Source organism: Rana temporaria, chromosome 4, assembly GCF_905171775.1.
Source record: "Rana temporaria chromosome 4, aRanTem1.1, whole genome shotgun sequence".
Lineage (NCBI taxonomy): Eukaryota > Metazoa > Chordata > Amphibia > Anura > Ranidae > Rana > Rana temporaria.
Window position 1 is genome coordinate 473,958,009 of NC_053492.1, and position 27,887 is coordinate 473,985,895.

The 27,887-nt window shown below is 50.1% G+C and overlaps 1 protein-coding gene across 1 annotated transcript in view; it reads right to left on the reverse strand.

The window, feature by feature from the left end:
* Positions 1 to 27,887, reverse strand: part of DAAM2 (dishevelled associated activator of morphogenesis 2) — a 308,732-nt gene that overhangs the window by 133,237 nt on the left and 147,608 nt on the right. The window contains exons 5-6 of the mRNA XM_040351813.1: positions 23,438 to 23,532; positions 1 to 289 (exon numbers count right to left, since the gene is read on the reverse strand). The exon at positions 1 to 289 is cut by the window's left edge and continues 45 nt beyond it. Of these exons, the coding sequence (XP_040207747.1) occupies positions 1 to 289; positions 23,438 to 23,532 (384 nt within the window). The remainder of the gene's footprint in view (positions 290 to 23,437; positions 23,533 to 27,887) is intronic.

Consider the following 27,887-nt stretch of genomic DNA (forward strand, 5'->3'; position numbering starts at 1 on the left):
GGCTCGCAGGACTTTCTTGTGTCCGTCGGGGACCAGGCACACGGCCCCCAGGATCTCCAGCACGGCGATCTTGGTCTTGACGTTCTCAGTCCGTAAGCTCTGGGAGATGATGTTGATGCTCTCGGGGTGGACCAGGACGTGGGACCTGCCCTGCGAGTTGTTCATCAGCGCCTTGATGCATCCTATAACGGATGTGTGTATTCGGCTCTCCGACGTCTCGTAGTCCATGCTCTTCAGGAAGTTCAGCAGGCACGTCAAACCGTCAAGTTCGATGAACCGGGTCACAAACCTGAGGACGCAGATCAAACACGGGGGTGAGGAAGATTCCATTCAGGCAAACTGTTATAGGAGGAGAAACGCTATGAATTAAAGAGACCCTGTCAGGTTACACCAGGGCCGGCCCTATGATGGGACCGGGTGGTACCATGGGTACCAGGCAGCACTTTTAGGGGGGCAGCATACTGATGCCCGCCAGCCCGTTCCGCCAGTTCCGCTACCCAAATAAAATTGATGTCCTTTTTCCGCCCACAAATAGAGCTTTCTTTTGGTGAAATTTGATCACCTCTGCGGTTTTTGTGCTATAAATATATATATATTTTTAACTTTTTGCTATAATAAATATCCCCAAAATTTAGAAAAATAAACTATTTTCTTCAGTTTAGGCCAATATGTATTCTTCTACATATTTTTGGTACCAAAAAAAAAAAAACACAATTAGCGTACATTGATTAGTTCGCGCAAAAGACATTGTGGCCGCCGGCAATTCACAGGTCCCTTTATAGTCCTGGATACATGTATAGAGCCATGGCAGGTCCTTTTATACGCCTATATGCATGTACAGAGCCATGACAGGCCCTCGTTATACATCTCTAGAGCCATGACAGGCCCTCGTTATACTCCTTTATACATGTATAGAGCCATGACAGGTCCTCTTTATATTCCTATATACATTTATAGAGCCATGGCAGGTCCTCTTTATACATGTATAGAGCCATGACAGGTCCTCTTTATACATCTATAGAGCCATGACAGGTCCTCGTTATACTCCTTTATACATGTATAGAGCCATGTCAAGTACTCTTTTTAGTCCTATATACATTTATAGAGCCATGACAGGTCCTCTTGATATTCCTTTACATGTAAAGAGTAATGACAGGTCCTCTATATACATGTATAGAGCAATGACAGGTCCTCTTTATACTCCTATATACATGTATAGAGCCATGACAGGTCCTCTTTATACATCTATAGAGCCATGACAGTCTCTCGTTATACTCCTTTATACATGTATAGAGCCATGACAGGTCCTCTTTATACTCCTATATACATGTATAGAGCCATGATAGGTCATCTTGATATTCCTTTATACATGTAAAGAGTAATGACAGGTCCTCTATATACATGTATAGAGCCATGACAGGTCCTCTATATACATGTATAGAGCCATGACAGGTCCTCTTTATACTCCTATACATGTATAGAGCAATGACAGGTCCTCTTTATACTCCTATACATGTATAGAGCAATGACAGGTCCTCTTTATACTCCTATACATGTATAGAGCCATGACAGGTCCCCTTTAGTTATCATGATATAAAATAATGAATGTGGGGGCCTTTTGGTTGGTGTGATTTTTTTTCTGGGGGGGGGGGGGCAGCATTTCATTCTTGGTCCCAGGCAGCACAATGTCTTGGGCCGGCACTGGGTTACACCAATGATGAAGACTACGGGTCCCTGTAATAGAAGAGCCATGACATTGTCTTCTCTGGTGGCCTCTCTCTCCTACCTTCCTGACGTTCCAACACTGCGGCCTCCATCAGACTCTTTCGCTTTTGGCAGTTCCTGGAGGGTTGGATCCCTGTGTCTCCCACCCAGTGATGGTTCTGTCTTCTGACCCAGTTAGCCAACAATTGACAGAGTAAATGCAGTCTTAAAATATATTAATGCAGGAATACGAAAGAAGGTCTGGACAGCCGCACTCCAAAAAATCAAATCACAAAAATACATGCCACAGCAAATAAAACTGATAAAAACTGACGTGTTTCACACTGTAACTCAGTGCTTAACCACTTAAGCCCCGGACCTTTAGGCAGCTAAATGCCCAGGCCAGGTTTTGCGATTCGGCACTGCGTCGCTTTAACAGACAATTGCGCGGTCGTGCGACGTGGCTCCCAAACAAAATTGGCGTCCTATTTTCCCCACAAATAGAGCTTTCTTTTGGTGGTATTTGATCACCTCTGCGTTTTTTTATTTTTTGCGCTATAAACCAAAATAGAGCGACAATTTTGAAAAAAATGCAATATTTTTTTACTTTTTGCTGTAATAAATATCCCCCAAAAACATATCTAAAAATTTTTTTTTCCTCAGTTTAGGCCGATACGTATTCTTCTACCTATTTTTGGTAAAAAAAAATCGCAATAAGCGTTTATCGATTGGTTTGCGCAAAATTTATAGCGTTTACAAAATAGGGGATAGTTTTATTGCATTTTTATTCATTTTTTTTTTTTTACTACTATTGGCGGCGATGAGCGAGTTTTTTTTTCGTGACTGCGACATTATGGCGGACACTTCGGACAATTTTGACACATTTTTGGGACCATTGTCATTTTCACAGCAAAAAATGCATTTAAATTGCATTCTTTATTGTGAAAATGACAGTTGCAGTTTGGGAGTTAACCACATGGGGCGCTGCAGGAGTTAGGGTTCACCTAGCGTGTGTTTACAACTGTAGGGGGGTGTGGCTGTAGGACTGACGTCATCGATCGTGTCTCCCTATAAAAGGGATCACTCGATCGATGCAGCCGCCACAGTGAAGCACGGGGAAGCCGTGTTTACATACGGCTCTCCCCGTTCTTCACCCTGGGGAGCGATCGCGACGGAGCGGCTATAAACAAATAGCCGCGCCGTCGTCCCGGATCGCTCCCCGAGGGAATCCGCCCGCCGCGGGGGGGGAGGTCCCGATCGGACCCCCCACCCGCTAGAAGGCAGGGACGTATATATACGCCGATCTGCCTGTCCGTGCCATTTTGCGGACTAATATATTCGTGTGGCGGGCGTTAAGGGGTTAATCTTTATGATTAAGCACTGAGTTACAGTGTGAAACGCGTCAGATTTTATCTTTTTTTTTTTTGCTGTGGCATGTATTTTTGTGATTTGATTTTACAATAAAAGGAAAGTTTTTTGGAGTGCGGCTGTCCAAACCTTCTTTCGTATTCCTGCATTATCATTTGCGTTGCCAGCAACCCGTGGTTTCGTATCCAGTGAGGAGGTTCATCTACTACACCTGAGCGGTTACTTCTCAAAATATACCAAAAGTGTCATGCAAACATAAACATGAATCATAGCCAAGCCATCGAAATTTTACATGCAGTAAAAAATGTCATTACACGTATCATGGTATAAAATGTAAATTGCAAAGTACACAGGCATTAAAAGTATCCCGATGACACGTTTCGCAAGACCATGCTCGCTTCATCAGGGGTAGATGCGTGTGAAGTACATCAAAGGCTGGATCAGACTTACCATTGCTGGATGCCCAGAAGCATGGAAAGGGTCCCAGGACCAGAAGATAGGGCTCGGGACCGATGGAAAGGGTCCCAGGACCAGAAGATAGGGCTCGAGACCGATGGAAAGGGTCCCATGACCAGAAGATAGGGCTCTGGACCGATGGAAAGGGTCCCAGGACCAGAAGATAGGGCTCGCGACCGATGGAAAGGGTCCCATGACCAGAAGATAGGGCTCGGGACCGATGGAAAGGGTCCCAGGACCAGAAGATAGGGCTCGGGACCGATGGAAAGGGTCCCAGGACCAGAAGATAGGGCTAGTGACCGATGGAAAGGGTCCCATGACCAGAATATAGGGTTCGGGACCGATGGAAAGGGTCCCAGGACCAGAAGATAGGGCTCGAGACCGATGGAAAGGGTCCCATGACCAGAAGATAGGGCTCTGGACCGATGGAAAGGGTCCCAGGACCAGAAGATAGGGCTCGCGACCGATGGAAAGGGTCCCATGACCAGAAGATAGGGCTCGGGACCGATGGAAAGGGTCCCAGGACCAGAAGATAGGGCTCGGGACCGATGGAAAGGGTCCCAGGACCAGAAGATAGGGCTAGTGACCGATGGAAAGGGTCCCATGACCAGAATATAGGGTTCGGGACCGATGGAAAGGGTCCCATGACCAGAAGATAGGGCTCGGGACTGATGGAAAGGGTCCCAGGACCAGAAGATAGGGCTCGGAACCGATGGAAAGGGTCCCAGGACCAGAAGATAGGGCTCGGGACCGATGGAAAGGGTCCCAGGACCAGAAGATAGGGCTCGGGACCGATGGAAAGGGTTCCATGACCAGAAGATAGGGCTCGCGACCGATGGAAAGGGTCCCATGACCAGAAGATAGGGCTTGCGACCGATGGAAAGGGTCCCATGACCAGAAGATAGGGCTCGGGAACGATGGAAAGGGTCCCATGACCAGAAGATAGGGCTCGGGACCGATGGAAAGGGTCCCATGACCAGAAGATAGGGCTCGGGACCGATGGAAAGGGTCCCATGACCAGAAGATAGGGCTCGGGACCGATGGAAAGGGTCCCATGACCAGAAGATAGGGCTCGGGACCGATGGAAAGGGTCCCATGACCAGAAGATAGGGCTCGGGACCGATGGAAAGGGTCCCATGACCAGAAGATAGGGCTCGGGACCGATGGAAAGGGTCCCAGGACCAGAAGATAGGGCTCCGGACCGATGGAAAGGGTCCCATGACCAGAAGATAGGGCTCGGGACCGATGGAAAGGGTCCCATCACCAGAAGATAGGGCTCGGGACCGATGGAAAGGGTCCCATGACCAGAAGATAGGGCTCGGGACCGATGGAAAGGGTCCCATGACCAGAAGATAGGGCTCTGGACTGATGGAAAGGGTCCCATGACCAGAAGATAGGGCTCGGGACCAATGGAAAGGTCCCATGACCAGAAGAAAGGGCTCGGGACCGATGGAAAGGGTTCCATGACCAGAAGATAGGGCTCGGGACCGATGGGAAGGGTCCCATGACCAGAAGATAGGGCTCGGGACCGATGGAAAGGATCCGAAGACCAGAAGATAGGGCTCGGGCCCGATGAAAAGGGTCCCATCACCAGAAGATAGGGCTCGGGACCGATGGAAAGGGTCCCATGACCAGAAGATAGGGCTCGGGACCGATGGAAAGGGTCCCATGACCAGAAGATAGGGCTCTGGACTGATGGAAAGGGCCCCATGACCAGAAGATAGGGCTCGGGACCAATGGAAAGGTCCCATGACCAGAAGAAAGGGCTCGGGACCGATGGAAAGGGTTCCATGACCAGAAGATAGGGCTCGGGACCGATGGGAAGGGTCCCATGACCAGAAGATAGGGCTCGGGACCGATGGAAAGGGTCCCAGTGCTCAGAGGGGCCCTTCATGGTTTCTTGCACCAGGGCCCTGAAGGTTCTAGTTATGCCTCTGCTTGGATAGTATTGAAGTCACTATGACAGCCAAGACACCCCTTTAGAAGGACAGATCAGCAACGGGTTCCTTCCAACCCTCGTAGTTCAGCAGATAGTTCGGGACACGGGTGGTTCTCTCCGAGTTCTCGGAAAAACAGATGGAATTTGCGGAACGCAGACCGCTCTATAACAACCTGACATAACGTTTATATTACAGACTTCTCCTCTACAGGCCCATTTATCTTACGGGAAAGCTGACCGGGACTGTTCACCCAACATCAATCAGGAGAAGATTTCCTAGAAGAAGGAGATGCGCCGAGTGACCCGCTGCATGGAAGAGATTCCTGCGTTTACATTAATGCAAAGAAGGAGAAAAGAGTCCCCCTTAGTCCTTGTCATCAGCCCCGGGATTTTTATTGTCTGTCTAGACACCAATCAGAGGCCTCCCGTCACTTGTCAGGACACTCCGAGAAGGTGACATGGACTGTGATCGATCTACGAAGAGCCATCGATCACCCCGGATCAATGCTGTCATCAAAGGTTCCAACACAAGGAAAATATCACGGATTCTGAGATCTCCTTCAGTCTTATTATCATTTTCAGCTACACTACATGGCCAGCACATCTTCAGAAGCTTGTTGGACATGCATCCCCATGATCATTTATTTGAAGTTTCCCCCCTCCTCTATGGCCATTAATATGGAGTTTCCCCCAACCCCCATGGCCATTAATATTAAAATGCCCCCATTGCCCCCATGGCCATTAATATAGAGTTGCCCCCCTTACCCCATGGCTGTTGATATGTAGTTTCACCCCTCCCCCCCATGGCCTTTAACATGGCGATTCCCCCCATCACCATTATTATGAAGTTGCCCCCCTCTCCCTGTGGTCATTAAATGGAGTTGGCAATTAATAGAGCTGCCCTCCTTCCCCCATGGCCATTAATATGGAGTTCCCCCCTTCTTCCCATGGCCATTATTATGGAGTTGCCCCCTCCCTCCATGACCATTAATATAGTGTTCCCCCCCTCTTCCCCCATGGCTATTAATATGGAGTTGCCTTCCTCCCCCATCACAATTATTAGATTTGCTCCCTTCCCCCATGGCCATTAATATGGAGTTTCCCCCCTTCGCCCCATGGGCATTAATATGAAGTTGCCCCCTCCCCCTATGCCCATTAATATGGAGTAGCCTTCCTACCCCCATGGCTATTAATTTAGAGTTGCCCCCTCTCCCTCCCATGGCTCTTAAAATGGAGTTGCCTTCCTACCCTATGGCCATTAATAGAGCTGCCCTCCTTTCCCTGTGGCCATTAATATGGAGTTTCCCCCCCTTCGCCCCATGGGCATTAATATAGAGTAGTCTACCTCTCCCCATGGGCATTATTATGGAGTTGCCCCCTCCCTCCTTGACCATTAATATAGAGTTGCCCCCCTTCCCCCCATGGCCATTAATATGAAGTTGCCCCCCTCTCCCTATGGCCATTACTATGGAGTTGCCTTCCTCCCCCATGACCATTATTATATTTGCTCCCCTCCCCTATGGCCATTAATATGGAGTTTCCCCCTTCGCCCATGGGCATTAATATGAAGTTGCCCCCCTCTCCCTATGGCCATTAATATGAAGTAGCCTTCCTACCCCCATGGCCATTAATATGGAGTTCCCCCCTTCTTCCCATGGCCATTATTATGGAGTTGCCGCCTCCCCTCCATGACCATTAATATAGTGTTACCCCCCCTCTTCCCACATGGCCATTAATATGGAGTTGCCTTCCTCCCCCATGACCATTATTAGATTTGCTCCCTTCCCCCATGGCCATTAATATGGAGTTTCCCCCCTTCGCCCCATGGGCATTAATATGAAGTTGCCCCCTCCCCCTATGACCATTAATATGGAGTAGCCTCCCTACCCCCATGGCCATTAATATAGAGTTGCCCCCTCCCTCCATGACCATTATTATATTTGCTCCCCTCCCCTATGGCCATTAATATGGAGTTTCCCCCTTCGCCCCATGGGCATTAATATGAAGTTGCCCCCCTCTCCCTATGGCCATTAATATGGAGTTGCCCCCTCTCCCCCCCATGAACATTAATACGGAGTTGCCCCCTTTGTGGCTATAACAGTCTCCACTCTTCTGGGAAGCCTTTCCACAAGATTATGTGGGGGGGGGGGGTGTCTGTGGGAATTTGTACCATTTATGAGGTCAGGTATCGATGTTGGATAAGAAGACCTGACTCACCATCGGCGTTCCAATTTATCCCAAAGGTGTTCAATAGGCGTGAGGTCAGGGCTCTGTGCAGGACACTCGAGTTCCTCCACACCAAACGGGTCACACCAGGTCTTTATGGAGCTGGCTTTGTACACGGGGGGGATGCACGGTATCCAATTCTGTACTATAGAATGGGGCACTGCCATGCCCTGGGGGACTATACTTTAGAACCAGGCACAACCTTACCCCAGGGACTATACTACAGAGCCTGGCACTGGCCTACCACGGGGACCAGTGCCGGGACAAGGTCATTTAGAGCACAGGGCGAACATGCCAAACTCCACCCCCTCCCCCCCAAGATGTTTGAGAATTAAGTGTTAGCAAACCCCCCCCCCCCCCCACAAAAAATAATGAAATAGGAAATTGAGCACTAATCTACATGCTTACCCCCTAAGCATGAATTCCCCCTCCTCCTAGGACAAATCTACCCCCCCCCCCGCTGAAATCCCCCTTCCCAAGAACAAATCTTTGCCTCCCCAACCCCGCTCCCAGCTCATATCCTCTCTTTCCCCAAAACCCCCCCCCCCCCCCCCCCAAAAAAAAATCACCTCCTAGCACAAATCATCTACTCAAATATCCCCTCTGAATACATATACCCCCTCCCCACTCCCCCACTCCAAATCCCCCTTCTAGCACAAATACCAAACCCCCTTCCTAGCACAAATCCCCCCCCCAAAAAAAATTACCCTCCTGGCACAAATCCCCTCCAATCACCACTACCAGCACAACCCCCCCCCCCCCCAAAAAAAATCTCCTCCTTGCACAAATCCCCTCCCCCTCTACCATATCACCTCTTCTAGCACAAATCTTCCCCCCCCCCATCCTCTCTCCCAACACAAATACCCCCAAATCACCTTTCCTAGCACCCCTTCCTCAAATTTTCCCTCCTAGAACAATTCTTACCACCTGTTGCCCCCCCCAATTCCCCCACCTAACACAAATCCCCTCCCCATCTTCTCTTGCCACCCCCGCACCTCACATGATACCCCAGTGGCCAAGGCAGCCACCCCTCCTGGCAGCCACCCCTCCTGCCCACCCCTTGTCCCAGCCCTGACAGGGACCATACTATAGAACAGGGTACTGCCCTGCCCAGGGGACCATAATTTAGAACTCTGCACTGCCCTGCCCCGGAGACAATACTTTGAAGCTAGGTACTGTCTTGAGCCAGGCACTGCCCTGTGGACTATACTGTAGATCCGGGCCCTGCCCCGTGGACTATACTGTAGATCCGGGCACTACCTTACTTTCAGGATTATACTATAGAACCGGGACCTGCCCCGTGGACTATAGAACCGGGACCTGCCCCGTGGACTGTACTGTAGATCTGGGCACTGCCTTGCTTTCAGGACTATACTATAAAACCGGGCCCTGCCCACTATACTGTAGATCCGGGGACACTGCCTTACTTTCAGGACTATACTATAGAACCGGGCCCCACCCTGCCCACTTTCAGGACTATACTATAGAACCGGGCCCCACCCTGCCCTGTGGACTATACTGTAGATCCGGGCACTACCTTACTTTCAGGATTATACTATAGAACCGGGACCTGCCCCGTGGACTATACTGTAGATCCGGGCACTGCCTTTCATTCAGGACTATACTATAGAACCTGGACCTGCCCCGTGGACTATACTGTAGATCCGGGCACTGCCTTTCATTCAGGATTATACTATAGAACCGGGACCTGCCCCGTGGACTATACTGTAGATCCGGGCACTGCCTTTCATTCAGGACTATACTATAGAACCTGGACCTGCCCCGTGGACTATACTGTAGATCCAGGCACTGCCTTGCTTTCAGGACTGTACTATAGAACCGGGCCCTGCCCACTATACTGTAGATCCGGGGACACTGCCTTACTTTCAGGACTATACTATAGAACCGGGCCCCACCCTGCCCTGTGGACTATACTGTAGATCCGGGCACTGCCTTTCATTCAGGACTGTACTATAGAACCTGGACCTGCCCCGTGGACTATACTGTAGATCCGGGCACTGCCTTTCATTCAGGACTGTACTATAGAACACACACACACTCTCTCGGGTTGATTTTGGACGCTTTCCAAGAAAGGCTCATTGGTGATATTGGTGTTTTCCCTGAAAAAAGCCGCAGCCACCTAAAAACCTTTTATAAAATCCGCTCTGTAACCTGCGGAACAAAAACATCGGAGGATTTTCTTTATTTTTTTGGGTTGGAAGAAAAACGGGGCACGGAAAACTTTAGTAGGATCCAAGTGAATGCGGAAAGAAAATGTTTAATATCAATCCTGAGATAAATCACAAACTGCATCAATGTATCTTATGTTTCAGATGAAACAGAATTGGACTTTCATTGAAGGAGGAGGAGAAGCCCTGCTAAACACCTACAGCCACACTGAAAGCCTAATTAAAGTGGTAAGGGAGGACTCTGATGAGGACACTGACTAAAGGAGGGACTCTGATCGGGACACTGCTGTAAGGGAGGCCTCTGCTGGGGAACTTGATTTGAGGGGCAACTCTGAAGAGGACACTGATGTAACGGGGGGCTCTGAAGAGGACACTGATGTAAGGGGGACTCTGAAGAGGACGCTGATGTAACGGGGGGCTCTGAAGAGGACACTGATGTAAGGGGGGACTCTGAAGAGGACACTGATGTAAGGGGAGGACACAGATGAGGACACTGAGATAAGGGGGGGCTCAGCTGAGGACACTGTTAAAAGGGGATGGGACTTAGATGAGGACACAGCAGTAAGGGAGGCCGCTGCTGGGGAACTTGATTTGAGGGGCAACTCTGAAGAGGACACTGATGTAACGGGGGGGGGGGGGACTCTGAAGAGGACACTGATGTAAGGGGGACTCTGAAGAGGACACTGATGTAACGGGGGGGGGCTCTGAAGAGGATACTGATGTAAGGGGGACTCTGAAGAGGACACTGATGTAAAGAGGGACTCTGAAGAGGACACTGATGTAAGGGGGGGGGGACACAGATGAGGACACTGAGATAAGGGGGGCTCAGCTGAGGACACTGATGTAAGGGGGGACTCTGAAGAGGACACTGATGTAAGGGGTTACTCTGAAGGGGACACTGATGTAAAGAGGGACTCTGAAGAGGACACTGATGTAAAGAGGGACTCTAAAGAGGACACTGATGTAAGGGGGGGACACAGATGAGGACACTGAGATAAGGGGGGGCTCAGCTGAGGACACTGTTAAAAGGGGATGGGACTTAGATGAGGACACTGAGATAAGGGGGGCTCAGCTGAGGACACTGATGTAAGGGGGGACTCTGAAGAGGACACTGATGTAAGGGGGGGACACAGATGAGGACACTGAGATAAGGGGGGGCTCAGCTGAGGACACTGTTAAAAGGGGATGGGCGACTCTGATGTAAGGGGCGACTCTGATGTAAGGGGCGACTCTGAAGAGGACACTGATAAAAGGGGCGACTCTGAAGAGGACACTGATATAAGGGGCGACTCTGAAGAGGACACTGATGTAAGAGGCGACTCTGAAGAGGACACTGATATAATGGGGGGACTTCACTTATAAAAAAAAATGTGGGGGTCTGCGATTATTTGTATAATAAACAATGCTGCTTTCCTAATAAAGCCTTTGGAGGCCCCCCTCCCCCTCCCTTAGAGTGTAAGCTCTTGCGCAGGAATGGGCCGGCGTGGAACCTTCTTGGAAATAACGTCCTCGGAGTAGAGATGAATGAGATGAAGATCAGGAAGTGCGGTCTGGAGGAACGATGAGATAAGACCAATTAGCTGCTGAGAAATCAGAATTGTTTTCCAGTCTGAGCCAAATGATAAGACTGAGAGAGGAACAGCAAAGCGCAATCAGGAAACCGATCCCCCAGATAGACGTATATGACGGGGTCTAATCTTTGCCCCCCCCCCCCATCTGGTGCTGAACCCCCCCCCCCCCTCCGCGTGACGTCAGAACAGCCGAATTCTCAGAAGGATGGGCTCAGCTGGACGAGACCTTCCTTTTGGATTTTCGGTCAATGACGACTTCATTGGGTCGTCTTCTCTACACCCCAAACCAGAAGACGGGACGGGTTCCGGGAATTTCCCGCTCTGGGTGACAATCTCTGATCTTGCCCGTCATCAGAGCCATGGAGATTTAAAGAGTCCCTGACGTTTTTGGACGCGTTTGTATTCCCATAGAAATGAATGGCAGCGCGTCATTCTGCTCAAATGAAAAAAAATATAAAAAAAAGGAAAAAATGAAATAGTAATAATATATATGAATAAGAAAATTAAAAATAAATACACAAATAACTAAAAACCATCGTAAATAAGTAAAATAAATGAATAATATGTAATAATACATGAATAAAAAAATAATTAACTTCTAACCCTAAAAAATATTAAATATATCATTATTGTTATTAATAATAATAATTAATGATAATAAAATAACACCCAAACTCAAAAAAAAAAAAAAATACATTATAAGGGGCGACTCTGAAGAGGACACTGATATAAGTGGCGACTCAGTACAAATAACTAAAAACCATCGTAAATAAGTAAAATAAATGAATAATATGTAATAATACATTAATTAAAAAATAATTAATCTCTAACCCTAAAAAATAATAAATATATTATTAATAATAATAATAATAATAATAATAATAATAATAATAATGATAATAAAATGACACCCAAACTCAAATAAAAAAATACATTATAAGGGGCGACTCTGAAGAGGACACTGATATAAGTGGCGACTCAGTACAAATAACTAAAAACCATCGTAAATAAGTAAAATAAATGAATAATATGTAATAATACATTAATTAAAAAAGAATTAACCTCTAACCCTAAAAAATATTAAATATATTATTAATTTTAATAATAATAATAATAATAATAATAATAATAATAATAATTAATGATAATAAAATAACACCCAAACTCAAATAAAAAAATACATTATAAGGGGCGACTCTGAGGAGGACACTGATATAAGGGGCGACTCAGTACAAATAACTAAAAACCATCGTAAATAAGTAAAATAAATGAATAATCAGTAATAATACATTAATAAAAAAATAACCTCTAACCCTAAAAATATTAAATATATTATTATTATTATTATTATTATTATTAATAATAATAATAATAATAATAATAATAATAATAATAATAATAATAATAATAATAATAATAATTAACAATAATAAAATAACACCCAAACTCAAATAAAAAAATACATTATTATTATTATTAATAACAATAATAATATTTTTTGTGTGTGTTGGTGTTTAGTTATTTATTATTATTTTATTTTTTTAAGGGGTAAGGAATAAAGTAAAAGGGGTTGTAAACGCCTGACAGTGACCGACCCCCGTTTTACTCACCTGAGTCTCTTCATTCCCTGGGCTGAGACGCGCTGGACCTCTCTGCCTGGGGGTTCTCGGCTCTTGATTGGATAGATTGATAGCAGTGATGCGGGGGGAGGCGTGGCCGAGTCCGGCATTCTGTGTCTATGCAAGCAAATGCTGGACTCGGGAGGGCGTCCCGAAATGGTAACCCCCCCTGGGAGAGCGCTTTATCCCAGGGGGTTTACCGATGCGGGGGAGGAGCTGCGAGCCCCGCCGGCGGACCCCAAAAGAGGAGGATCGGGGCCACACTGTGCAAAACGAACTGCACAGTGGAGGTAAGTATATGTTTGTTGTAAAAAAAAGGGTTTACAATCACTTTAAGGGTTAATTATGTATGTATTGTTACGTTAAGTGTTCATTTATTTTTTTATGTATTAGTTTATTTTACATTTACGGTATTTATTAATTTATTATTTTTCATTTAATAGCAAAAATAAAAATAAAATAAAAAATAAAAACCCCAACTATTAATCCAAATCCAAACCCTGAGTTCAGTTTAGGTTTAGGGTTTAGATTAGGAGTTGGGGGTTAGGGGGTTAATTATTATTATTTAATTTTATTTTTTTATTTAATTTTATTAATTTTTATTAAACGAATAATAAATTAATAAATGTAAATAAAAATCATACATAAAAACATAACCCTAACCCCCAACGAAAAAACATTATAATAAATGAATAATAATAATAAAAGAAGAAATAAAAGCTAATGGAAGAGCTAAAAAAGCTGAAATACCGAGCAACATATGATGCAACAGATAAAAGCTTTCTCTATTGGCTAATAAGAGAACGCAAAAGCCCAAAAACGCTGCATACAAAAAGTTGCGCCAAAAACAGGCAAAAAAAAACGCCGGAAAAGCGCTCAAAGACGCTACGCCCAGGTGTGAATGCAGCCTTAATACTTCATAGCTAATTTCTTTCTGTGCTGGCCCAGCTCCTTCCCTCCTCTCCTCACCTGTCTAAATAACCTTTCCCGGGTCTGTACACCCGCTGTGCCCATTATGAGGGGTTCCCACCATCCCTGTGCTGAGTTCCCGGGTCTGTACACCTGCTGTGCCCATTATGAGGGGTTCCCACCATCCCTGTGCTGAGTTCCCGGATCTGTACAAGTGCTGTGCCCATTATGATGGGTTCCCACCATCCCTGTGCTGAGTTCCCGGGTCTGTACATCTGCTGTACCCATTATGAGGGGTTCCCACCATTCCTGTGCTGAGTTCCCGGGTCTGTACACCCGCTGTGCCCATTATGAGGGGATCCCACCATCCCTGTGCTGAGTTCCCGGGTCTGTACACCCGCTGTGCCCATTATGAGGGGTTCCCACCATCCCTGTGCTGAGTTCCCGGGTCTGTACACCCGCTGTGCCCATTATGAGGGGATCCCACCATCCCTGTGCTGAGTTCCCGGGTCTGTACACCCGCTGTGCTCATTATGAGGGGTTCCCACCATCCCTGTGCTGAGTTCCCGGGTCTGTACACCCGCTGTGCCCATTATGAGGGGTTCCCACCATCCCTGTGCAGAGTTGCCAGGTCTGTGCACCTGCTGTGCCCATTATGAGGAGTTCCCACCATCCCTGTGCTGAGTTCCCGGGTCTGTACACCTGCTGTGCCCATTATGAGGGGTTCCCACCATCCCTGTGCTGAGTTCCCGGGTCTGTACACCTGCTGTGCCCATTATGAGGGGTTCCCACCATCCCTGTGCTGAGTTCCCAGGTCTGTACACCCGCTGTGCCCATTATGAGGGGTTCTCACCATCCCTGTGCTGAGTTCCCGGGTCTGTACACACCTGCTGTGCCCATCATGAGGGGTTCCCACCATCCCTGTGCTGAGTTCCGGGTCTGTACACCTGCTGTGCCCATTATGAGGGGTTCCCCCCATCCCTGTGCTGAGTTCCCGGGTCTGTACACCTGCTGTGCCCATTATGAGGGGTTCCCACCATCCCTGTGCTGAGTTCCCGGGTCTGTACACCTGCTGTGCCCATTATGAGGGGTTCCCACCATCTCTGTGCTGAGTTCCCGGGTCTGTACACCTGCTGTGCCCATTATGAGGGGATCCCACCATCCCTGTGCTGAGTTCCCGGGTCTGTACACCCGCTGTGCCCATTATGAGGGGTTCCCACCATCCCTGTGCTGAGTTCCCGGGTCTGTACACCTGCTGTGCCCATTATGAGGGGTTCCCACCATCCTTGTGCTGAGTTCTCAGGTCTGTAAACACCTGCTGTGCCCATCATGAGGGGTTCCCACCATCCCTGTGCTGAGTTCCCGGGTCTGTACACCTGCTGTGCCCATTATGAGGGGTTCCCACCATACCTGTGCTGAGTTCCCAGGTCTGTACACCTGCTGTGCCCATTATGAGGGGTTCCCACCATCCCTGTGCTGAGTTCCCGGGTCTGTACACCTGCTGTGCCCATGACGTGCTCCCCAGTGAAGCAGATTTTTTGGGGGGCGGTAACAAAATTCGGTCACAATTTGTATCTATTATTTCCCATTTGGATGAATGGAGCGGAAGATTCACATGTCTGAGGACCCCGAATATTTTGGTTGTTATTCAGCAGAGAAAGAACAAATGTGTTCCTGGATGGACCTGTCCCCCCCCCCCCCCCCCCCCCCAGATCTGGATGTGCAGCTTCTCCGGCGTTGGCCGGCCGGGTCCCGGTCCATGGAAACTCAACATCTGGAATTCTCTCTTCTTTTTTTGGGTTCGGGAACAAGAGCAGAAAAGCAGAAGCGATCCGAGGCCACTGTTGCTGTAAACCATTTTATTTCCAAGGCAACAGGGAGGGCGTGTGAGGCTGGAAGGACGGATCGCCAGCGCGCGTAGGACTCGCCGCCCGCCAAAAACAGCGGGCGGCGCTCGCAGGGAGCGGGAACTTCCCAAAATAGCAACAGGTCACGTTATGCCAGGAAAGCGGCGCGGAGAATCTCCATCGACATAAAATGCTGCTTTACTGGTCAGAACTGCTTCGGACGGAGACCTGTAACCGCGTTTACCGCAACCCCCAAATCCAACCGCGTTCACCGCAACCCCCAAATCCAACCGCGTTCTACGCAACCCCCAAATCCAACCGCGTTCACCGCAACCCCCAAATCCAACCGCGTTCACCGCAACCCCCAAATCCAACCGCGTTCACCGCAACCCCCAAATCCAACCGCGTTCTACGCAACCCCCAAATCCAACCGCGTTCACCGCAAACCCCAAATCCAACAGCGTTCACCACAAACCCCAAATCCAACCGCGTTCAATGCAACCCCCAAATCCAACCGCGTTCACCGCCAACCCCTAAATCCAACCGCGTTTCTCCGCCAACCCCAAATCCAACCGCGTTTTCTCCGCCAACCTCAAATCCAACCGCGTTCACTGCCAACCTAAAATACAGCTGCGTTTACGGCAAACCGCCAACCCCAAATCCAACCGAGTTCACCGCAAACCTCAAATCCAACTGTGTTCACCGCAACCCAAAATCCAACCATGTTCACCGCCAATCGCACATTCAACCGCAACGCCAAATCCAACCGCCTTCACCACCAACCTCAAATTCAACCGCGTTCACCGCAACGCCAAATCCAACCGCGTTTACTGCCAACCCCAAATCCAACCGCGTTCACCACAAAACCCAAATCCAATCGCATTCACCGCAACCCCCAAATCCAACCGCGTTCACCGCAACCCCCAAATCCAACCGCGTTCACCGCAACCCCCAATTCCAACCGCGTTTCTCCACCAACCCCAAATCCAACCGCGTTCACCGCAACCCCCAAATCCAACCGCGTTCAATGCAACCCCCAAATCCAACCGCGTTCACCGCAACCCCCAAATCCAACTGCGTTCACCGCCAACCTCAAATCCAACCGCGTTCACCGCAACCCCCATTCCAACCGCGTTTACCGCCAACCTCAAATCCAACTGTGTTCACCGCAACCCAAAATCCAACCATGTTCACCGCCAATCGCACATTCACCCGCAACGCCAAATCCAACCGCCTTCACCACCAACCTCAAATTCAACCGCGTTCACTGCAACGCCAAATCCAACCGCGTTTACTGCCAACCCCAAATCCAACCGCGTTCACCGCAAAACCCAAATCCAATCGCATTCACCGCAACCCCCAAATCCAACCGCGTTCACCGCAACCCCCAAATCCAACCGCGTTCACCGCAACCCCCAATTCCAACCGCGTTCACTGCCAACCTCAAATCCAACCACGTTCACCGCCAACCTCAAATCCAACCGCGTTCACCGCAACACCCAAATGCAACCGCGTTCACCGCCAACCTCAAATCCAACCGCGTTCACCGCCAACCCCAAATCCAACCGCGTTTCTCCGGCCAACCCCAGACCCAACCGTGTTTACCGCCAACCTCAAATCCAACCGCGTTCACTGCCAACCTAAAATACAGCTGCGTTTACGGCAAACCGTCAACCCCAAATCCAACCGAGTTCACCGCAAACCTCAAATCCAACCGTGTAGTACCGCCCACCAAACAAAACCCGTTCAATTAAATGGGGGCACAGCGTTCCCGGGTCTGTACACCTGCTGTGCCCATTATGAGGGGTTCCCACCACCCCTGTGCTGAGAACACAAAAAACGCCAATGTGAATGCCGCCTGATACAGGTGACGACTCTCTGTACCCATCTCCCAGTTGGGCTCCTGTGTTGTCACACGGATTCTGCAGCGGGGGTCGCTGGTTGTCGCCATTGGTAAACCCGGCCTGAGAAATGCCGTGCGACCATCACCGGAGGGCACGTTGGCAGAAAGAGATCCTGCGGGAGATCAACAGCGCTGAGACGCAACAAAGTATCAAACGGTATTTTATTATAAAATAATTGATAATGGTTTATAATACATGGCGATGGGCGCAGTGGCTGCGTTTGATGGGCACAGTGGCTGCGTTTGATGGACACAGTGGCTGCGTTTCATGGGCACAGTGGCTGCGTTTCATGGGCACATTGGCTGCGTTTCATGGGCACAGTGGCTGCGTTTCATGGGCACAGTGGCTGCATTTGATGGGCACAGTGGCTGCGTTTGATGGTCACATTGGCTGCGTTTCATAGGCACAGTGGCTGCGTTTCATGGGCACAGTGGCTGCGTTTCATGGGCACAGTACCTGCGTATCATGGGCACAGTGGCTGCGTTTGATGAGCACAGTGGCTGCGTTTCATGGGCACAGTGGCTGCGTTTCATGGGCACAGTAGCTGCGTTTGATGGGCACAGTAGCTGCGTTTGATGGCACAGTGGCTGCGTTTGATGGCACAGTGGCTGCGTTTGATGGCACAGTGGCTGCGTTTGATGGCACAGTGGTGGCATTTGATGGGCACAGTGGCTGCGTTTGATTTTTGATTTTTTTTCAATTTGTTTGCGCCCCCCCAAAAAGTTTGAGTACCAGCCGCCACTGAACAGAACACGGCCTCCATGTAACACACCGATGACTTCATCACCTTCTGACATCAGGCTTGACGTGGAAGGAGAGAAATTCCGCGGCGATAGCGAGATTTGGCGCTGCCGTCCTGATCGAGTCCAGATTCGATCTTTATAACACACCTGTATTAAAGTGATGATGTCATCGCTCTTCCTGTATTATTTATATACATGGCGGGGGCTGCTGCTCATTAATGGCTTGCGGCTCCCCCCTCCCCCCAAGTATTATTATTACCATTAGCATTTAGCGATTGGCCGGAGCTCCGGGGCCACTGGCGGCGCGCCCACTTGGCAGCCAAACAAGTTGAGTCTCTGGAAATTAGCCGGGACGCAGCTGGGCCCTTAACGAGAAAACTTGGCCGCTTCCAGCTATTAAAAAGGTTTTAAGTCGCTGCCAAAAGGGCTTAAAAGAAGAGTTCAGCCGAGCGCGCCCGCAGCGACCCCGCGAAGCGCCGCTGATACGCAATTCTGATTATTAACAGATGAGACGATCGCAGTTCATCGGATGAACGCTGCCGCAGAGGGGGGGAGGGGAGGAGGGGGCTCCCCTTCTCCAGGTAGTGAGGTTGCCCGCCAGGGCCGGTCCCCCCCCCCTTCCCCCACCCCCCGGAAGGAGCGGGTTCTGCTGCGACGTGGGAGGATCCGAAGATGGTGTTTAGGTGGCGGTTTTCCAAGCCGGGGGATCCGCTTTCCGCGCCAAACTCATAAACACGTTTTTATTTGTGATTTTTTTAAACTGATTAAGTTGCGTTAGGCATCGGCCAATTAGGATAAGACGCGTCCTCCTCCGCAGGTTCGCTATGCCGAGGGATCGTAAACAACGCGTTCCACGCCATTAAATGCAGAAGGCTTGTGCTGCACCGTTGCGTTCAGCGAGACACTTGGGGCTCATTCACATGGGGTGGTAACAGCAGGCGATTGAGCTGCAGTTTTACTGCCCGTCCCCAACCCCCCAACTCCCCAACTGCCTACTAAAACTAGGGCATGTAATTGTAAATTGGGCTTGTACACAGCAGGTGGTAAACGCCCGCTGAAAAGCGATCCACTGCGGATTGCTTTTCAGAGGAGAAGCAGTATAGCTGAGCACAAGGGGGACACAATCCTTCTGTACATAAAGTGGAGCTCCACCCACTGCTCACACCCACGATGGGGCACTATTCCTCCCACTGATACCAATGATGGGGGACTGTCCCTCCAATGACACCAATGATGGAACACTATTCCTCCCACTGATACCAATGATGGGACACTATTCCTCCCACTGACACCAATGATGGGACACTATTCCTCCCACTGACACCAATGATGGGACACTATTCCTCCCACTGATACCAATGATGGGACACTATTCCTCCCACTGACACCAATGATGGAACACTATTCCTCCCACTGATACCAATGATGGGACACTATTCCTCCCACTGACACCAATGATGGGTCACTATTCCTCCCACTGACACCAATGATGGGTCACTATTCCTCCCACTGACACCAATGATGGGACACTATTCCTTCCACTGACACCAATGATGGGACACTATTCCTTCCACTGACACCAATGATGGGACACTATTCCTCCCACTGACACCAATGATGGGACACTATTCCTTCCACTGACACCAATGATGGGACACTATTCCTTCCACTGACACCAATGATGGGACACTATTCCTCCCACTGACACCAATGATGGGACACTATTCCTCCCACTGACACCAATGATGGGACACTATTCCTCCCACTGACACCAATGATGGGACACTATTCCTCCCACTGACACCAATGATGGGACACTATTCCTCCCACTGACACCAATGATGGGACACTATTCCTCCCACTGACACCAATGATGGGACACTATTCCTTCCACTGACACCAATGATGGGACACTATTCCTCCCACTGACACCAATGATGGGACACTATTCCTCCCACTGACACCAATGATGGGACACTATTCCTTCCACTGACACCAATGATGGGACACTATTCCTCCCACTGACACCAATGATGGGACACTATTCCTCCCACTGACACCAATGATGGGGCACTTTTCTGCCTTCTACTGATCACAGGTGTTATGTATTTTCTCTATGCACACTGGGCACAGTTCAGCCCCCATAGAATCTGAAGGACAATAAACTGGCCTTTGGGGAGCCCCGGAACAAAGAAACTGCTTATACAATGAGAACAGGAGGAACTCGGGGAACATCCAATCTCTGCACTCCCCCCCCCCCCCCAATTCCCCCCCATCGGTCGGCCTGCCCGACACTTACCCTATCAAGCGGGAAGCACTTCTCTCCGGGTGGCAGCTTCTGCAGCTTCTCGTTTGTCGTCTCCTCATGGCGGCCGCGCATTTCCTCCCTCCTCCTCCTAGGCAGCCAATAGGATCGCCTGTCCTTTCAGCCAATCAGGTGATGGGTCTCAGAACCCGCTTCCTGACTGGCCGAGAGGACAATCAATGGGACCATGGCAAATATTAATTCGTTATTGTCACACAACTGGGTGGGCTCGGGGCACAGTGCTCTGCGCCCCGAGCCCACCCTTTTTTAAAGCCAATCAGAGCCTCAGGCTCTAATCATGTGCTTAAAAAAAATCCATTGGAATACATGTATCCGGCTCCCAGCATGTAGATGGGCGCCGGTCCCACACGCATGAATGGGGGGGGGGGCAATGCGCCCCTAATTGCTCTATCCAAAATGCAAAGAAAAGTTTCCCTTATAGTTCTACCTTAAACAATATCCTCCAGTTTCCCTTTAAGACGGGTTTTCTTAGCCCCTCCCCCCCGCCGCCCAGACGAGTTAATATTACATTTCCGCCACGGTTCATAGAGACTGGATTGGAAAACCTCGGCCAGCTTTGTTAAAATTAAATAATTAGTGTGGGAAGATTTCCTCGCCAATTATCTCGTTATTAAGGTTAATGACCCAGAAAGCGTCTCTCCCCGCGACAAACAGATTATAATCAGCGCTCACAAAAGGAGCCATTTATCGTGCCGAGCGGAGGAGGCCTGAGAGCGGCCCGGTGAGGAATCCAACGCTCCGTCCTGATCACACATCCAATAAGACGCCACATTACATTGTATCAAAGCTGAAGTATCATCTATTTATACTTTGCCTTCCTGTCCCCTCCCCCTTCTTCCCATCAACATTCTAATTTCATTAATAAATAACACTTTTGTGTTTTCTTGCTTTCTTTCCATACTTTGTCAACACTGGGTCTTTGTGCATCTCTATGCAATCCAAGCAGATCATCTCCCATATTATGTCTCCACTCTCTGACTATCTGTTCTATCATGTCTGAAGTCTCTGACCATCTTCTGTATCATATCTCCAATCTCTGACCATCTCCAGTATTAGGTCCAAAGTCTCTGACCATCTCTGTACCATGTCTCCAGTCTGTGACCATCTCCTGTACCATGTCTCCAGTCTCTGACCATCTCATGTCTCCAGTCTCTGACTATCTACTTTACCATGTGTACAGTCTCTGACTATCTCATGAATCATGTCCCCAGTCTCTGACCATCTCCTGTACCATGTCTCCAGTCTCTGACCATCTTATGTATCATGTCCACAGTCTTTGACCATCTCCAGTATTAGGTCCAAAGTCCCTGACAATCTCCGTACCATGTCCCCAGTCTCTGACTATCTCCTATAATATCTCTCCAGTCTCTGACCATCTACTTTACAATGTCTCCAGTCTCTAATCCATCTCTTGTACCGTATCTGCAGTCTCTGACCATCTCATGTCTCCAATCTCTGATCATCTCCTGTATCATGTCCAAAATATTTGACCATCTCCAGTATTAGGTCCAAAGCCTCTGACCATCTCCTGTACCACGTCTCCAGTCTCTGACCATCTCCTGTACCACGTCTCCAGTCTCTGACCATCTCCTGTACCACGTCTCCAGTCTCTGACCATCTCCTGTACCACGTCTCCAGTCTCTAACCATCTCCTTTACCATGTCACCAGTCTCTAATAACCATCTCATGTGTCCAAAATCTTTGACCATCTCCAGTATTAGGTCCAAAGTCCCTGACCATCTCCTGTACTATGTCTCCAGTTTCTGACCATCTCCTGTACGTCTCCAGTCTCTGGCCATCTCCTGTACCATGTCTCCAGTCTCTGACCATCTCCTGTACCGTATCTGCAGTCTCTGACCATCTCCTGTACCATGTCTCCAGTCTCTGACCATCTCCTGTACTATGTCTACAGTCTATGACCATCTCCTTTCCATGTCACTAGTCTCTGACCATCTCCTGTACCGTATCTCCAGTCTCTGACCATCTCCTGTACCATGTCTCCAGTCTCTGACCATCTCCTGTACCATGTCTCCAGTCTATGACCATCTCCTGTACCATGTCTCCAGTCTCTGACCATCTCCTGTACCATGTCTCCAGTCTATGACCATCTCCTTTCCATGTCACCAGTCTCTGACCATGTCCTGTAATATCTCTCCAGTCTCTGACCATCTCCTGTAATATCTCTCCAGTCTCTGACCATCTACCATCGCCATGTCGCCAGTCTCTGATCATCTCCTGTACAATATCTCTGGTTTCTAACCATCTCCTGTATCATGTCTCCAGTCTCTGACCATCTCCGTACCATGTCTCCAGTCTCTGACCATCTCCGTACCATGTCTCCAGTCTCTGACCATCTCATGTCCATAGTCTTTAACAATATCATGTGGTATATCTGCTGTCTCTGACACTGAATATTCCCTAAACTTTATCTGTGGCCCCTTTGGTGATGTCGGGAGCCACACTTGAGGCCCTTCATATCAAGAACGTTGACCACCAATGATTTAGATAATATTTACTGATTCCAGAGTTCCTCTTTAATGTTTCACCTCCCACAATGATGACATAAGCCCTATGGGAAAGATGCATCACATGACATGACATACATTCTGACCTCCGAACAGCAGGGGTCACCATACCTCATGGGCTGGGTGCGCAGCGCCGTCTTCAGATCTTCCACGATTTTGTTCCTCATCTCCGTGTCTTCCTCATCGAAGGCGTACAGAGTCTGCATCTGAGAAAGCAAAGACAGCACTATGACATCATAATGACTCTCACACAATCGATGGCTACAATGTATCATAATGAACATCCCATAACCAATAACATTTTGTGGCAGATCCGGAAAACACAAAATCTGCTGAAATCGCGAGAAAGATAAACTCTTCACTATTTTTTTTAACCCTCACAGATGTAAATTTACATGCAGAAAAAAAAACAAATACATTGTGGGGCTCCAAGCTGAACTTCAGACCTAGAAACTTTACGAGCTCAATCCGTTCCAGGAGAATTCTCGTAATCCAAAGTACTTGCATATCAAAGCGAGCTTCCCCATTGAAGTCAATGGAAACGAAAATTATTTGTTCTGCATTGACTTTAATGGCATGCATTACCGCATGCGGCCAGAGGTGAGGGGGGCGCCGGAGAGCCTCTGACATAGCCGGAAAGGCCAGAGAACACCTGGGCTGACCTCAGCAAACCTCGGAAAGACTCCCTTCCCGAGCCTTTCCAAGATTTGCTGAGGTCAGCCGAGCTGTCCTCGGGCCTTTCCGAAGGGCGCCGATCGGCTATACTCGTCTCCAGTGCCCCCCCCCCCACCTAAGGCTAAATCAAACGCCACTGTGCCCATCAAACGCAGCCACGGGGCCAATCAAACGCAGCCACTGTACCCATGAAGTACAGCCACTGTTCCAAATGCTGCCAGTGTGCCCATTAAATGCTGCCAGGATTCCCATCAAATGCTGCCAGGGTGCCCATCACATGCTGCCACCGTGCCAAATTCTGCCAGTGTCCCCATCAAATGCTGCCAGTGTACCCATCAAATGCTGCCAGTGTACCCAACAAATGCTGCTAGTGTGCCCATCACATTCTGCCACCGTGCCAAATGCTGCCAGTGTCCCATCAAATGCTGCTAGTGTGCCCATCACATGCTGCCACCGTGCCAAATTCTGCCAGTGTCCCCATCAAATGCTGCCAGTGTACCCATCAAATGCTGCCAGGGTGCCAATCACATGCTGCCACCGTGCCAAATGCTGCCAGTGTCCCATCAAATGCTGCCAGTGTGCCCATCACATGCTGCCACCGTGCCAAATTCTGCCAGTGTCCCCATCAAATGCTGCCAGTGTACCCATCAAATGCTGCCAGGGTGCCCATCACATGCTGCCACCGTGCCAAATTCTGCCAGTGTCCCATCAAATGCTGCCAGTGTGCCCATCACATGCTGCCACCATGCCAAATTCTGCCAGTGTCCCCATCAATTGCTGCCAGTGTACCCATCAAATGCTGCCAGTGTGCCCATCACATGCTGCCACCATGCCAAATTCTGCCAGTGTCCCCATCAAATGCTGCCAGGGTGCCCATCACATGCTGCCACCGTGCCAAATTCTGCCAGTGTCCCATCAAATGCTGCCAGTGTGCCCATCACATGCTGCCACCGTGCCAAATTCTGCCAGTGTCCCCATCAAATGCTGCCAGTGTGACCCCCTGCCTGCTCGCCATCTGCCCAGCACTTACCCTGTCTTAGTGGGGCAGCGTGTGACCTTCGTGTCTCCTCATGTCCAGTCAGGCGTCCAATAGCGGCGCCTGTTTCAGCCAATCAAGTGACAGGGTAACCAGACCCGGTGCACCTGAGAGGCGGGTCAGTGTTAGGGAAGCAATGTATTCGGTTCCCTAACACAACGCTGAGCAATCAGCGAACGCGAACGTCGGGCACATGAATAGATGACGGTAGCGGCAACCATAGAATCTATCTATGTGAGAGAGCAGGAGAGGGGGGTGAGCAGGAGAGGGGGGGAGCGAGCAGGAGAGGGGGGAGCAGGAGAGGGGGGTGAGCAGGAGAGGGGGTGAGCAGGAGAGGGGCGAGCAGGAGAGGGGGGGGCGAACAGGAGAGGGGTGTGAGCAGGAGAGAGGGGGGCGAGCAGAAGAGCGGGTGAGCAGGAGGGGGGCGAGCAGGAGAGGGGTGTGAGCACGAGAGGGGGGGCGAACAAGAGAGCGGGTGAGCAGGAGGGGGGGGGGGGCGAGCAGGAGAGGGGGGTGAGCAGGAGAGGGTGGGGCGAGCAGGAGAGTGCGTGAGCAGGAGACGGGGGCGAGCAGGAGAGGGGGGGCAGGAGAGGGGGTGAGCAGGAGAGGGGGGCAGGAGAGGGGGATGAGCAGGAGAGGGGGTGAGCAGGAGAGGGGGGGCAGAAGAGGGGGGCAGGAGAGGAGTGAGCAGGAGAGGTAGCGAGCAGGAGAGGGGGGGAGCAGGAGAGGGGGGAGCAGGAGAAGGGGGCGAGCAGGAGAGGGGGGGCAAGCAGGAGAGGGGGTAAGCAGGAGACGGGGGGCGAGCAGGAGAGGAGGGTGAGAAGGAGAGGGGGGTGAGCAGGAGAGTGGGTGAGCAGGAGACGGGGGGCGAGCAGGAGAGGAGGGGACAGGAGAGGGGGGGCAGGAGAGGGGGATGAGCAAGAGAGGGAGTGAGCAGGAGAGGGGGGCGAGCAGCAGAGGGGGTGAGCAGGAGAGGGGGGTGAGCAGGAGAGGGGGGGCAGGAGAGGAGTGAGCAGGAGAGGGGGCGAGCAGGAGAGGGGGTGAGCAGGAGAGGGGGAGCAGGAGAGGGGGGTGAGCAGGAGAGGGGGCGAGCAGGAGAGGGGGGTGAGCAGGAGAGGGGGGGCAGGAGAGGAGTGAGCAGGAGAGGGGGCGAGCAGGAGAGGGGGTGAGCAGGAGAGGGGGAGCAGGAGAGGGGGGTGAGCAGGAGAGGGGGTGAGCAGGAGAGGGGGTGAGCAGGAGAGGGGGGGCGAGCAGGAACGGGGGGGAGAGCACTGGGACGCACCACCACTGGGGTAGACTGAAACTTTTTTAGGTTAAATCATTTAGCTACGTTATACATTTAGTCAGCTGAGGGCCCCATAGGCTGCATAGTCTAGGGCCCTCTAATGGTCTTATAATCGGCCCCCGATCTCTCATAGCGACGATCAAACACGATTATCGTTGTCTCTCCACCTAGCACGCTCCCGACGGGTTAAATTCTGGTAGTTCTGGGAACAGCTGTGTAGCCGGAGCCCTGGCAATGTTTTCCAGATGTCCTGGGAAATGGTGAAACCTTCGGAACCCGCCACATGCCGACTCCGGCTCCTGGATGTCAGTTGGTGCAGCTGCCCCCCCCCCTCCTCCTCCCCAAAGTCACTCCCCATCCCTCAACAGCAGCGAAGCTGCTACATTATTCGGAGTCCATCATTGCGTAACGCGTCAGGTGCGGACAAGGAAGGGACGACGACAGTCTCCGCTCCTATCCGCAGCGCGTTCCGTACTCGGGGCTAAACCTCATGCGATGGCGGGAGAGGTTTATTGGGGCGGGGGGGGGGGGCCAGGAGCAGCTGTATTTGCATATGCTGACCCTTCTCTACCCTGCTGCGACCAATGAAACCGCCATCTTCCTGTGCTATGAATGGGTCGTCTACTATGTGTGTGAACCGTCTACAAGTCTCTTCTCAAGTCATGGCCTTATTCTATTCTGGCTCCTCATAGGGCCCAATATAAAGGGAACCTATAACCTATCAGCACTGAGCTTCCCATTCCCATGAGGAATTTTATAAGAAAGGGGAACAAAGAGACCTATTTATTGTGGAGAGTAAATATATCTATCCACTCTCCGTTTTATAGGCCATTCATAAAATGCAGGACGTGACGTGGAGCCTGCGCTGTTTCGTAGAGTTCTCTATGCTTAACACAACAGAGGCCCAGATTCAAAGAGCAATTGCGCCTGCGTAACCATAGTTACGCAGCGCAATTGCTTACTTCCCCCCGGCGTAACGACTTCTCCTGATTCAGAGAGTTTGTTACGCCGACTGCAGCCTAAGATATGCGCGGCATAAGGCTCTTATGCCCTCATATCTTAGGCTGCATTCTTACGCAGGCCGCTAGGTGGCGTTCCCGTTGTGTTCAGCGTATAGTATGCAAATTGCATACTAACGCCGATTCACAACGTTACGCGAGCCCTGCGTACGCAGTTTACGTCGTTTGCGTACATCGTTTTTTTGCGTAAGGCTGCCCCTTCTATAGCAGGGGCAGCCAATTCTAAAGTATACCCGTCGTTCCCGCGTCGCGAAATTTACGTTGTTTGCGTAAGTGAATCGTGAATGGCGCTGGACGCCATTCACGTTCACTTTGAAGCAAATGATGTCCTTGCGACGTCATTTACCGCAATGCACGTCGGGAAAGTTTCCCGACGGAGCATGCGCCCTACGCTCGGCGCGGGAACGCGCCTAATTTAAATGATTCCCGCCCCCTACGGGATCATTTAAATTGCGCGCGCTTACGCCGGGCATTTTGCCGGAGCGCCCAAGCAATTTACGGAGCTACTGCTCCGTGAATCGAGGGTAGCGCAGAAAATTTGCGGGG